The following is a 15,269-nucleotide window of genomic DNA, read 5'->3' on the forward strand; positions in this document are numbered from 1 at the left end:
CAACAGTGTATTAATGAGCCAACAACCACTCTGAACACCTTAGCAACTGCATAGCAATGAGCTAACAACCACTCTGAACACCTTAGCAACCGCATAGCAATGAGCTAACAACCACTCTGAACACCTTAGCAACCCCGTAGCAATGAGCTAACAACCACTCTGAACACCTTAGCAACCGCATAGCAATGAGCTAACGACCACACAGAACACATTGGCAACCACGTAGCAATGAGCTAACGACCACTCAGAACACATTGGCAACTGCGTAGCAATGAGCTAACAACCACTCTGAACACCTTAGCAACCACGTAGCAATGAGCTAACAACCACTCTGAACACCTTAGCAACCGCATAGCAATGAGCTAACAACCACTCTGAACACCTTAGCAACCGCGTAGCAATGAGCTAACAACCACTCTGAACACCTTAGCAACCGCGTAGCAATGAGCTAACAACCACTCTGAACACCTTAGCAACCGCATAGCAATGAGCTAACAACCACTCTGAACACCTTAGCAACCGCGTAGCAATGAGCTAACAACCACTCTGAACACCTTAGCAACCACGTAGCAATGCGCTAACAACCACTCTGAACACCTTAGCAACCGCGTAGCAATGAGCTAACAACCACACAGAACATTTTATCAACTGTGTATTAATGAGCCAACAACCACTCTGAACACCTTAGCAACTGCATAGCAATGAGCTAACAACCACTCTGAACACCTTAGCAACCGCATAGCAATGAGCTAACAACCACTCTGAACACCTTAGCAACCGCGTAGCAATGAGCTAACAACCACTCTGAACACCTTAGCAACCGCATAGCAATGAGCTAACAACCACTCTGAACACCAAAGACTTAATTTTTCCGAGTGTATCAGTTTGGTCAGATAATTAGGTTTTCCCGTGAATAATCTTAATTTTCTTTAATTATGATCTGTATTGAAGTACATAATTTGAAGGCTTGAAATTTGTTTATATTTTATAATGAAAAATGTTTTAAGATCATTTACGAACATGTCATTTGTTGTGGTCTATTTGCCCACTGATGCAAACGTGTTATTCTACTGTTTCTGTTATATAAAATGCCATTAGTGACCACATTAATAAAGGGAGACAATAACAAATGATCATACTATTGGCCATGAGAACTTAATTAACAAGTGAAGAATATTCCTCCATTGTTTTCTCTCTCTGTCTAGTGGAGGAAATTGAGCAGATGAACGGTCTGTTCCAGCAGAAGCAGAGGGAGCTGGTGGTGGCTGTGAGCCGGGTGGAGGAGTTGAGCCGACAACTGGAGATGTTACGTGGCGGTAAAGTAGACATGCCTCTCGAGGCTGGACCGAGCTCCACTGGAGAACTAGAGCGACTGTATAAAGAGCTTCAGGTAGTAAATTTACTCATATTGAAACTAATTACTTCTAGCTGGAATCTTGCAACATTGCCTGGTTAGGACACGCTGTTAACAGCTATTTTTGCTACTGTACCTTTGATACTTCTATATGTTAATTACATCTTTTGTGATTGGCTGACCTCTGGATACTTATTGTTCACACTGACATTCATCTGGGCATGCTCAGTACAGTACATAATACTAATAAACTTTGGTATGTAAATGTCATGTTATTACCATGATGATTTTTGAATGAGCCAATTTTGCAGCTTAGCATATGATCTGAGTGGATGGAGGTGGGGGCTTTTTGTAAAGAATTGTAATGTTATGACCCTTTTTTAATAAAACACCTTTGATGTTCTGGCCCATAAGGCTTATCTACCTACAGTATGCATCCAATAATAAACAGGACACATTAACTGTAATGAGTAAAATGTAAGATTACAGTTGTAAATCGTAGCCTCACACACAAAATCCCACAGTCCCTCTTTTGTTCAAACAATGTCACTGTTTCTTCAGCTGAGGAATAAGTTGAATCAGGAGCAGAGTGGCAAACTCCAGCAGCAGAGAGACAATCTAAACAAGAGGAACCTCGAGGTGGCTGCCATGGACAAAAGAGTAGCTGAACTGAGAGAGAGACTCTGGAAGAAAAAAGCTGCTCTTCAACAGAAAGAGAACTTGCCCGTGAGCAACTTTTCTTTTCACTCCAAAAAAGAAGCTTCTTTATCATTTCCTTTTAAAACAAGATGCATTTACTTGAGAAGAAAGTTTGTGTAAGATATGACTTGTTTTCAGAGAAAATACCCACAAGTACTTTTTTAAATGATTATACAATATATATGTGTAATTTTATTTTAGAATTGATTTTTACTTTTATATTATATTTATATATATATATATATATATATATATATATATATATATATATATATATATATATATATACATACACAGTGTTGGGGAGTAGCGGAATACATGTAATGGGATTACATATTTAAAATACAAAATATAAGTAACTGTATTCCTCTACAGTTACAATTTAAATCATTGGTAATTAGAATACAGTTACATTCAAAAAGTATTTAGATTACTGAACAGATTACTTTGCATTTTATTGTCATTTTTTCATTTAATATTTAGTCCTTTCAGATGGAAAACATTTATACATATAAATGATGCGATCCAAAGTGCATTTGAACAGCGGTGAAACACTTTCTTATGATGTGTTACATTCATACGAGCAGACAGAGAAGTAAGTTTGAAGTAAGTTTGGAGCAGAAGAAACAGAAATAAACCTTGTGTAAATTGTTAGCTTTACGCTAAGTTAAAATGCTATTTCTAGACATTTTACATGCACGTGTTATCAGACACGATCATATTTTTATCAAGAAAATTCACTTTGGATCATAATTTCTATTTTTCTAGTAAGACCTTTGATATTAGGGCAAAAATCTTATTCTTGATAATAATTTTTGTATTGTTTTCCTGTAAAAATATCTAAAACTCCTTAAAACGAGATCAATTTGATTAATCTTGTTTTAGAAACAACACTGCATAAGATATTTCGGTTTTTCAGAGAATGTATTTTTAACGTGTATTTTGTCTTACTGTACTGCAGAGTTTTTATAGTCAAAACGAGTGAAAAAATCTACCAGTGCTGAAGAAGTAATCCAAAGTATTTAGATTACATTACTGACCTTGAGTAATCTAACGGAATACATTACAAATTACATTTTACAGCATGTATTCTGTAATCTGTAGTGGAATACATTTCAAAAGTAACCCTCCCAACCCTGTATGTATGTATATACACACACACACACACACACACACACACACACACGCTGAACAAAAATATAAACGCAACATGCAACAATTTCAAAGATTTTACTGAGTTACAGTTCATTTAAGGAAATCAGTCAATTGAAATCAATTCATTAGGCCCTAATCTATGGATTTCACATGACTGGGAATACAGATATGCATCTGTTGGTCACAGATACCTTAAAAAAAAAAAAAAAAGGTAGAGGCGTGGATCAGAAAACCAGTCAGTATCTGGTGTGACCAACATTTGCCTCATGCAGCACGACACATCTCCTTCTCATAGAGTTGATCAGGATGTTGATTGTGACCTGTGGAATGTTGTCCCACTCCTCTTCAATGGCTGTGCGAAGTTGCTGGATATTAGCAGGAACTGGAACACGCTGTCGTACACATGCTCAAAGGGTGACTTGTCTGGTGAGTATGCAGGCCATGGAAGAACTGGGACATTTTCAGCTTCCTGGAATTGTGTACAGATCCTTGCGACATGGGGCCGTGCATTATCATGCTGAAACATGAGGTGATGGCGGCGGATGAATGGCACGACAATGGGCCTCAGGATCTAGTCACGGTATCTTTGAGCATTCAAATTGCCATCGCTAAAATGCAATTGTGTTTGTTGTCCATAGCTTATGCCTGCCCGTACCATAACCCCACCGCCACCATGGGGCACTCTGTTCACAACGTTGACATCAGCAAACCGCTCGCCCACACGACGCAATACACGCTGTCTGCTATCTGCCCGGTACAGTTGAAACCGGGATTCATCCATGAAGAGCACACTTCTCCAGCATGCCAGTGACCATCGAAGGTGAGCATTGCTCACTGAAGTCGGTTACGACACCGAACTGCAGTCAGGTCAAGACCCTGGTGAGGACGACGAGCACGCAGATGAACTTCCCTGAGATGGTTTTTGACAGTTCGTGCAGAAATTCTTCGGTTGTGCAAACCCACAGTTTCATCAGCTGTCCGAGTGGCTGGTCTCAGACGATCCCGCAGGTGAAGAAGCCGGATGTGGAGGTCCTGGGCTGGCGTGGTTACACGTGGTCTGCGGTTGTGAGGCCGGTTTGACGTACTGCCAAATTCTATAAAACGACGTTGGAGGCGGCTTATGGTAGAGAAATGAACATTAAATTCTCTGCCAACAGGTCTGGTGGGCATTCCTGCAGTCAGCATGCCAATTCCACGCTCCCTCAAAACCTGAGACATCTGTGGAATTGTGTTGTGTGACAAAACTGCAAATTTTTTAGTGGCCTTTTATTGTCCCCAGCACAAGGTGCACCTGTGTAATGATCACGCTGTTTAATCAGCTTCTTGATATGCCACACCTGTCAGTTGGATGGATTATCTTGGCAAAGGAGAAATGCTCACTAACAGGGATGTAAACAAATTTGTGCACAAAATTTGAGAGAAATAAGCTTTTTGTGCGTATGGAAAATTTCTGGGATCTTTTATTTCAGCTCATGAAACATGTTGCATTTATATTTTTGTTCAGTGTATATATAATTTAACTTTTTCTTTTTTTTTTTTACGCATGCACTTTATTAAATATTGTTCGATTTATGCTTTTTGTCAATGGGATAAGAAATATATAAATATATTTTTGTATTATATTTTTTTTTTTATTTTTTTTTTTTATTTTTTTATGTTTAAAATAAAACAAAACAATTTTAGATGGGGTAAAAAATATATAGTTTTTATTTAATCAAAAAAAAAAAAAAAAAAAAATGTCTCCCCATTGGCAGCTTTTTTTCTTTTCTTTTTTTAAGAATAAACTTATTTTTATATTTATGCTTAAAACTGTACAAAAACAGTTTGTCAATGGAGTAAGAATTATATACAGTTTCAATTTAAATAATTGTATTTTATAATATTTTTTTTACCTCATTGGCAATTTTTTTTTTTTTTTTTTTTTTAAAGGGCAAACCTCATTTATTATTATTATTTTTATTTATGCTTAAAATAGGACAAAATAATTTGTCAATGGGGTAAGAATTATAAATTTTTAATATAATTTTTTATTTTATATATTTTTTTATCACAATTGGCAACATGTTTTTTCTTGTTTTAAGAATAAATCTTTTTTTTTTTTTTTTATGTGTGTGTGCATAAAATAGGACAAATACAATTTGTCAATGGGGTAAGAATTATATACATTTTCAATTTAATGAATTTAATTTTATAATTTATTTTTTACCTCATTGGCAATTATTATTATTTTTTTATTTTTTTTAAAGGACAAACCTCATTATTATAATTATTATTTGTATTTTATTTTTTGCTTGAAATAGGACATAAACAATTTTTCAATGGGGTAAGAAAAATAAACTTAATTCATACATATTCTCTGAAATTCTTATTATCTCAAGCTACAGTATTTTGCTTTCCAGGTAAATGTAGCTTGTTTTAGGGATGTTTAAATGTTTTTACTAGAAAACTAGGCAAAAATACTGATAAAGAAAATGTTTTTTGCAGTGTTTTTTTTAAGTCATTTTACAAGATTATTTTTTTTTTAGGCACAAATTTTGTTTCTGACATACACTACCAGTCAAAAGTTTTGAAACACTTACTCATTCTTTATTATAATTTATTTCCACATTTTATAATAATAGTAAAGTCATCAAAACTATGGAATAACATAAATGGAACTATGGGAATTATGTTGTGACTAAACAAAATCCAAAATAAATCAAAACTGTGTTATATTTGAGCATCTTCAAAGTAGTCACCCTTTGTCTAGAATTTGCAGACATGTACTCTTGACATTTTCTCAACCAACTTCTTGAGGTATCACACTGGGATGCTTTTTAAACAGTATTGAAGGAGTTCCCATCTATGTTGGACACTTATTGGCTGCTTTTCTTTATTATTTGGTCCAAGTCATCAATTTCAAAAACTTTTTTTTTTTTAAATAAAATTTTAGTTTTATAATGAAATATATGAATATGGTGACACAATTATATTTTTGTCTACAAAACTAATTTCAAACATTTCAGCATACGACTTTCAGATCAAAAGATTTTTAAGATCATGAGAAACATGTCAGTCAATTGTTTCAAAACTTTTGACCGGTAGTGTACATAAATTCAAGATTTTTTTGTTTTACTATCTTCATTTCCAGAAGCCTGAAGGGCAGAGCTCTCAGTCTACTGGCACACCCCGGGTTGCCGCCGTTGGGCCGTATATCCAAACCACCCCAGCCCCTCCAGTTCCTCCCAGGCAGGAGATTCTGGTGAAGCCTGCTTACCCCGACGGCACAGCCACCCTTCCCAAACCGCTCACCAAACCCACCATAGGTACATGTATATTTGTATCTGCAGTACCTTTACCTCCTTGCAAAACCATGTGTATTTGTGTTTGTTTGTGTCTGCCAACTGAGCCAGTAAACCCTGTCTTTTCCCGATTTTCTCCAATCACATTCCTCATGCCAGGTATTGGTTTCCTGACAAGTAAAATTTCCAACGCTGAAACCAACAGCAGCTCCCATGTCCACTCCTCCACTCTTCCCCGCATGACCAGCCACACCTCCCAGGAGAAAGGTACCATATGCCTTTCTCTGACCTTTAAAGACCTGCAAGGATGCAACCAGACATTCAAGATTTGGGGGGGTGGTCCATGGTTGCATTTGAAAGCTTGGTCTGCTGTCTTAGCAACTTACTTTCATCCTACCTCATCCAAAGCCAGCATCTTTCAGCTTTTAGATGAAGCCCATTTGTAAAAGTTTAAGATTTGTTTATTCAAAATCCACATTGACTGATCACAGTTCTGAAAACTAAAGGGAACAGGTCCCCCTCAGTGTATGTTCTGTAATTTCTGTTGTAGATCCTGAGGCAGATTTGAGACCGCCACCTTTGCCCTTGTGCAAGAACCAGAGTAGCGAGGACCTCTTGAGGGACGCACAGGTACTGCACTTAGTGTAAAAATTAGATATTATGCAGTAAATTACCACAAATGCCTAAAACACCTGAGATTTATGTTGTAGCCATATTTAAGCCAAGTTCACCATTGGAGCAAAACCATCTTTTTAAATAAACTGAATGGTTATTTGCCTGATAAGTCCGTATTTGAATTTGAGGTTCATTGAATTTGAGGTTCAGCAACATTCCCTGCTGAAAAGACAAGCTTAGAGCAGCATGAATTTCCATGCTGGTTCAGGCTTGTTTATGCTAGTTAGTGTTAGTTTGGTGCCGATCTAGCTGTTGGACCATGTTTGCAAATGGTACTTGATCCAAGCAATCCATCTTTGAAATCTTGTCTTCCTCTCTTCATCCCTAGTCTGCAGGTAGAACATTCGGGAAGGTTCCTCCTCCAGTTCCCAGCAAGCCAAAACCTGCTCTATCAGGCCAGTCAACCTTCAGCAAACCTCCATACAGCACCGGCACCTTCCCTGGCAAAGCCAGATCAGCCAGTCAGAAACCTCCAATGCCCCTTCCATCTCAAAATAACACCTTACCTTTACCTTTACCCCCTAAACCTGACACTTTACCCGCCGCAACAGTCCCTCCTTTCACATCAGAGACTTTGGCAGGGAAAGAAACTTCCACCACCCTCCACAAGCACAAGATGGGGGCAGCGAGTAGTGACATCATCTCGATGTACACCCAGCACAGCACTCTTGGGAAGGGCTACCAAGGGCAAAGTACGCTTATCCGTTCACAGCCTCGATGTAAGTATTGCCGCCTCAACAAACATCTTGTAATGCAACTTAAGTATCTATTACACAAGAATAATGCTATATTTAACTATACACTCACTAAGCACTTTATTTGGAACACCTGTACACCTACTTATTCATGCAATTATCTAATCAGCCAATTGCAGTGCAATGCATAAAATCATGCAGATACGGGTCAGGAGCTTCAGTTAATGTTCACATCAACCATCAGAATGGGGCAAAAATGTGATCTCAGTGATTTGGACTGTGGCATGATTGTTGGTGCCAGATGGGCTGGTTTAAGTATTTCTGTAACTGCTGATCTCCTGGGATTTTCACACACAACAGTCTCTAGAATTTACTCCGAATGATGCCAAAAACATCCAGTGAGCGGCAGTTCTGTGGACTGAAATGCCTTGTTGATGAGAGAGGTCAACGGAGAATGGCCAGACTGGTTCGAGCTGACAGAAAGGCTACGGTAACTCGGATAATCACTCACAATTATAGTGAGCAGAATATTATCTTAGAATGCACAACACAGCGAAACTTGAGGCGGATGGGCTACAACAGCAGAAGACCACGACGGGCACTTTATCAGTGTTCCATAGTGTTCCTAATAAAGTGCTCAGTGAGTATATATTTACTATATACAGTACTTTAACTATAATATTCCTAAAAGGCTGTTCGATAAAGCCGTTAGCAAAGTGTATGGTAACTTAAAAGTAATTTTGCGGTTTATGCTCATGTGATCATGGGTGACACATCCTTGCGATTATTTTGAAACCCGAGGCAATTTATTTAAGATCTTAACAGCTACAAATAGGAATTTTGCTGCCATGTTATCAAGGTAACATTCAAATTAAAAATAAAGTGGCATTGACGTGTGTCTTTGTATTGGGTGTACCAAACATGCGCAAATGAGACAGCAATGCCCTGCACTCTTCAGAGTAGTCATTTCAAGTGAGTAGGGCATAGTGATGCTCACTTTTGCAAAGGGAAAGTGCTCATTCCTTTGGTATATCTATTTGTAGAAATTAGGTTCCAACTTTGTGTCTGTAAATGTAAACACAAATGAGGATATATTCATTAAATAGTGTGCATTATCAATATTATGCAATGGTATACTTACTATGAAATTAGACACAACTGGTTTATAATAGCCATCTTTATAAACTGCCTGACCCTCACTCCTACCCTCTCACAGTATACGGTAAACCAGTCATCCCATCCAGCGGGGGGCAGTATCCCCAGGACAGCAGTTATCTTGAGAAACCTAGTGGTCTAGATAGTGAACAGGTGGAACAGGGCACCAGTGTGGCCCCTGCATCCTCCTTCGTGGAGGGCCAGGAAATGGAGCGTGTTCCAAGACCCCTTAGTCCGACCAAACTGCTACCGTTCCTCTCAAACTCCCATCGGCTCCAGAGCGACGTTGACTTGGAGGCCCTTAGAAAAAGACTGCACCACGCGCCCCGACCTCTCAAGAAGCGCAGCTCTATAACGGAACCTGAGGGACCTGCAGGTCCCAACATCCAGAAGCTCCTCTACCAGAAGACTACATTGGCAGCCATGGAGACCACCACCGGCACCCCAACAACATTCTTTCAGGCAGAGGCAGAGGATGGAGGCCGGCAGGCTGACGCTGAGGGCACTAGACCCCAAGAGGGACCCCATGATATGACGATACCCGAGTGTGAAAGAGAGGAAGAGGATCTGACCCCTCCACCCCTTCCTCCTCGATCTCCTATCCTGAATGATACCACCATCAACAGCTCTGGACTGAAGGAACCACCCGTGAAGGAAGAACTGGAAGTCTATGGTCCGGCTGCACCGGAGCCCTATATTGAGGACTACCCACCTTACCCCCCACCTCCATATCCCAGTATGACAGAACAGGAGGTACCAGGGGAAGAGAGTGCCGAAATGAAGGCTCCAGAGGTCACTGGACAAGTAACATTACCGCCGGTATGTATTACTACATTCAGTAAGGGCAAAACTACATTCATAGAGGACTAAAGGGGCATTCACACTGACAACAATTTGTCTTTGTAGTAGATTACAAGCAATCTTGAGATTTGAGTCAAGTATGGCCACAGATAATGAGAGAGAGAGAGAGAGAGAGAGAGAGAGGATGAAGACATGTCAGGTCAGCAGAGATTCCAATCAAGCCATTTTTTCTGGGCTGTTGCTTAGCAACTAGCCACACTAAGATTCTGTGCACTGCACACAGATCTCATTAAACATTTAAATGGTGCAGAAGTGGCAACCGGTGACCCTCAGTGGGCTTTTAAATATGCAAAATGGAAGAATGGTTCATTTTGAAGTTAAGCTAACACCTGGTAAGATTTCTTGATGGCCAAAAATCTTCCTACTTGCTGCATAAAAACATACATATACCACATATAGCCTATGGAATTGACAAATATATTGACAAATATACATAAGTCAGGCTGATAAATCAGACAATATTTGGGCATTTTGACATTATTGGCGAATAATTAATGTTAGCTCCCAATTGAGTCAGTTAAGAATCTACTGACAATTGAGAATGCACATTTTCTGTTTTCAAATATTTTTGTGAATTTAGTATTTTAGTTCATATTTAGGTAATATTGGGAAATAAACTGTAATAGACCGATATATCAGCCGGGCTGATTAATCGGCCAATATTTGGAGAAGGATATAGCTGCAGACATTGCTCCAAAAAGGGGCGGGCGCTCCAAACTGCCAATAAAGATATAGGGAACCCCTTACCTAACCCTTTCCCTAACTTTAACTGTGAATGTAAGTGACGCCCCCTTTTGGAGTTGCCGCAACCCTCTTTTTAAGTAACCACGCCCCCTTCTGAAGTAACCTTTAGAGTTACTCCATCTCTTAGGGAGATCCTGGCCCCATTTGGGGGTCTCCCGCCTGCAGCTATACCTACTTGAATATTTGGCCATTTTGCGATTATCAGTATCGGCCGATAACCATGTTCGCTTGGCCGATAAACAGATGTGTTAACTTCCTCTTCTCTCAGTTCTAAAATCTATCAATTGATTTGTCAATGGATAGTAAACAATTTCTCTCTTCAAGGTTTTTTTTTTTTTTTTTTACCAAGTTTAAGTGAATAAGTAAATATTATAATGTATAAAATAGATGTTCATTTCACAAAATTGAAATTTTATGTACATCTAATTTTCTGTTGTTAAATTGTATTATGTATATCGGCATTAATATCAGCCATCCTGCTCTCTAGATATCGGTATCGGCATCGGCCACTGGAGATATTTTTATTTATATATTTTTTTTTCTCCCATTTTCTTCCCAATTTGGAATGCCCAATTCCCAATGCGCTCTAAGTCCTCGTGGTGGCATAGTGACTCGCCTCAATCTGGGTAGCGGAGGACAAATCTCATTTGCCTTCAGGTCTGAGACCGTCAATCTGCACATCTTATCACGTGGCTTGTTGAGCGCGTTACCGCGGAGACGTAGCGCGTGTGGAGGCCCACGCTATTCTCCGCGACATCCACGCACAACTCGCCACGTGCCCCACCGAGGTCAAACCACATTATAGCGACCACGAGGAGTTTACCCCATGTGACTCTACCCTCCCTAGCAACCGGGCCAATTTGGTTGCTTAGGAGACTTGGCTGGAGTCACTCAGCACCCCTGGGATTCGAACTCGTGACTCCAGGTGTGATAGTGTCAGTACTCACTGAGTTACCCAGGCGCCCCAATGGAAATATTGTTAATATAAATATATAATATATTGTGCCCATTTCACAGCCCACGATGACGCATTTCCTCCCATTAATCTCTGTGTAGTTTGCGCCGCTATAGTTTTTATCCACATTGCAAGCACAAAAATGTGTATATTACGGCTGTCAAAATTTTTTTTTAATTTAAATTAATTACATAGTATGCCGATTATTCGAATTAATCAGTATAAATCGTATACATAAATATTTGCTGAGAAAGCCCCTCAAATAACAGTAATTCAATATATAATTATTAAATAATTATAAATATAAATATATTAAAAAAAATAATACAGATAATTAAAATGCATTACATTATTTTGGCACACAAGTGAAGCATTAAAAAAGACAATACAAAAAGTGTCTTTAGAATGCAATATACTGTTTATTTCCATATTATTGAACATAAGCCTATCATTGGTCTACAGTTCACAGCAATCCATTTTGCAACTGAATTCGTCAGTCAGTCCAAGATTTATTATAAGGGCTTGTCTAAGGACGCGTCAATGTACACCTGCGTCAGACGGACTCTTTTGGAGCGTCTCTGTTGCTTTGCATCATAAACATACTGTTTTTAGGTCGCTGTGTCAAGTTAAACGAAGAAAACTTCTTGAAGAAAAAAACATCTTGATATCCCTGCCTTCGGATTTGCGATCCATCAAGCTGTGTGTATGCAAGAACGTTTTCTCATCTTGTGATGTCTGCTCTCTGTAAGAGTGGTTTGTTCTCTGTATAAGATGCGCGTTGCCTATACAGCGAGTTTCGCTTACTGCCCCCTGAAGAAAGCAGGTGGTACTCCATGCTTGGATTGCCTGTATGGAAGGAATATTCCTTATTGCCTTCCGGGGACATGATTAATTGTGTTAATTTTTTAATGCATTATTTTAAATTGACAGCCCTAATATATATTTATTTAAAATAAATATTAAAAAAATTAAGATAAATAGAGAATAAATATATTGTTTAATTGCTATAATTAAATTGTATTACATCATGTAGCCTATTTTCTGTGTATCTGCATTATATTGGTTATCGTACACCCTGCTCTCTAGATATTGGCATCAACATTGGCTATTGAAAAACTTGACATCAGTCGACCACTATTACCAACTATCTGGCTGACCATCTATCCAACCTTTCTTGATTTTCTTAGGGCAAAAGGACAAACCTTCGTAAGACAGGCTCTGAGCGCATCAACCATGGGATGCGTGTGCGGTTTAACCCACTGGCACTCTTGCTGGACTCATCTTTAGAGGGTGAATATGACCTGGTCCAGAGAATCATATACGAGGTGAGTCTAAATTAGTAACCTATCCCTTGAACTTTTTAAATGAGATGCAAAAATGTGACTGTACATCATGTAAGAGCTTCGCATTTCAAGTGCGTATGTATGTGTGTCTGTCATATCCAGGTGGAGGACCCCAGTATGCCCAATGATGAGGGCATCACCGCTCTGCACAATTCTGTATGTGCTGGACACACGGAGATTGTAAAGTTCCTGGTGCAGTTTGGAGTGAATGTGAATGCTGCTGACAGCGATGGATGGTGAGCAAAAAGAATATACAGTAGGGTTCAAAAGTCGGGGTACAAACTGATTCTTTTTTACATTGCAGTTTTAGTTTTACTTTAATGACATTACGCACTCGAGCTGGCATGAATTCCACAAGTTTGTGCAAAAACAGATTTTCCATGTTATCCAGCATGATTTGAGAATGTTCCAAAGAGCATTCTTGGAAAAGGAAATCTGACCTTTTGTACAAAGGAGTTAACTTACTCAGTGTCATAACTTTACTCATTTAATCAGTGACCTAAAAAGAGTGCTGAATCCTTTTTATTTTATTTTTAATTAATTGTTGTTTTTTTTCTCTTTAATTTATAAGAATTTGTTAATTTTTTAAAACTTTGTTTCCATAGATTTTTTACAATGTGGACTCAGACCTTTGAACGCTATGGTATACAGTATATAATAGTATATACACTGTATACACTGTAAATAATTCTGTCCATAGATGCAATAAAACAAAATGAAACCTCTCTTTCTATGTGTGTTAGGACTCCACTGCACTGTGCTGCCTCCTGTAATAATGTGCAAGTGTGTAAGTTTCTAGTGGAGTCTGGAGCTGCAGTGTATGCCACGACCTACAGTGATATGCAGACAGCAGCAGATAAGTGTGAGGAGATGGAGGAAGGCTACACCCAGTGCTCCCAGTTTCTCTATGGTGAGAAACCAGTCCTCCCATTATTATTCAACACACACTAGTCACAATGAATGCAGCATTCATGCCTTTTGAGCTCTGGGTTTAGTACAAGTTAAGCTTAATCGACAGCATTTGTGGCATAATGTTGATTACCTCAGAAAATATTTCCGACTTTTCCTTGTTTATTAACCTCCTGAGACAAGAGCATGACTGCTGTGTGCATTTTCCATTTCCCTTTCTGATTTGTAACTAGTAGCACCTTATAAACAAGCAAAAACACAAAACAAAAAAATTCTTGAGCAAATAGTTTTCCTCATATGTGTGATGGCCACATAAGTTGTGACATTTTAAATAATACCAAGCTATAGAAAGTCAGATTTTATTAATCAAATAGTTTATTATGTTTCCAGGAGTGTTGATTATTCATGACATTGTTGACATTACATCAGAAATTAGCATAATTAATTCTGATTCAAAGTAATGTCCAGCATCATCCAATCACTGTCAACCATGTTAAAATAAAATGATACATTATAAATTCTGAATCTATGTACTGATTATCATTGTCACATGTCTGTCAAACATGTTGAGTGATCCAAACATCATCTGCAGCCTGAAACTGAACTTTTGATCAGATTTTAGGAGTGAATGACTTAACCTCCAGTGTGCTGTCTGTCTGCACTGGTCCCAGAACAGTTCGAAATGCACCTTATTTTCATCCTAACTCCATATAAAGACTCTGAAAGCAACATTTTTCAGCTTTTGGATGAACTCATTGATTCTCAATGTACAAATTAACAGTAAATGTATATTAATGCATGTACTAATTTTAATGAATAGAACCGTATTGTACAGTGATAACAAAATAAAATATAACGAAATGTATATTAAAATGAAGAGAAATGAGAGACAGATGTGTTGAAAGCTACAGAAATAACTAATGTGTTTTTTCTACTTTTGAGGGAATAATGTCCCATAATCCACATATGTGGACATCAGCGTTTATCAGCGTGCTGATGCGTGAAAAATGTATGCATATTTTAAAGCAGCATACCAAACGAAATTAGAGACGCAACTCTTTACACCCAAACAGGTTTTAATGAAAAAAACAAAGAGATTTCTTACCAGAGGCACTTTTGTTGGCTCTGCACCCGTAGAAGCACTTCACTGAAATCTACGCCATGTTATTGTGTCACGTGACTTGGTGCGTCAGAAGTTTAACCCTTAAATGACAGTCTAGAGTCTTGTGAACAGTATTCAGTCGGTTTAAATTAATTTAAATTATGCGTTGTGTATAGTGGAGCCAAAATACTATGTGCACGCGTGTGGATGAGGGGTCGCATGAGTTTAAATAAAAAAAAAAGGAAAAATCACGGTTACTTACAGTGGAAGTGAATGGGGCCAACAGATTAACATTAAAAGAAACACTTTCAAAGGTATAGCCACAAGATGTAAACATTATA

General features: G+C 38.4%; 1 protein-coding gene across 1 annotated transcript in view; it reads left to right on the plus strand.

Annotated features, from left to right (window-relative positions):
- Positions 1 to 15,269, plus strand: part of LOC127438353 (apoptosis-stimulating of p53 protein 2-like) — a 49,495-nt gene that overhangs the window by 31,811 nt on the left and 2,415 nt on the right. Inside the window, exons 7-16 of the mRNA XM_051693878.1 lie at positions 1,206 to 1,390; positions 1,916 to 2,080; positions 6,339 to 6,513; positions 6,649 to 6,756; positions 7,040 to 7,119; positions 7,493 to 7,883; positions 9,076 to 9,833; positions 12,762 to 12,899; positions 13,020 to 13,153; positions 13,661 to 13,827. Of these exons, the coding sequence (XP_051549838.1) occupies positions 1,206 to 1,390; positions 1,916 to 2,080; positions 6,339 to 6,513; positions 6,649 to 6,756; positions 7,040 to 7,119; positions 7,493 to 7,883; positions 9,076 to 9,833; positions 12,762 to 12,899; positions 13,020 to 13,153; positions 13,661 to 13,827 (2,301 nt within the window). The remainder of the gene's footprint in view (positions 1 to 1,205; positions 1,391 to 1,915; positions 2,081 to 6,338; positions 6,514 to 6,648; positions 6,757 to 7,039; positions 7,120 to 7,492; positions 7,884 to 9,075; positions 9,834 to 12,761; positions 12,900 to 13,019; positions 13,154 to 13,660; positions 13,828 to 15,269) is intronic.

This window comes from Myxocyprinus asiaticus, chromosome 49 (genome assembly GCF_019703515.2).
Source record: "Myxocyprinus asiaticus isolate MX2 ecotype Aquarium Trade chromosome 49, UBuf_Myxa_2, whole genome shotgun sequence".
In the NCBI taxonomy this organism is placed as follows: domain Eukaryota; kingdom Metazoa; phylum Chordata; class Actinopteri; order Cypriniformes; family Catostomidae; genus Myxocyprinus; species Myxocyprinus asiaticus.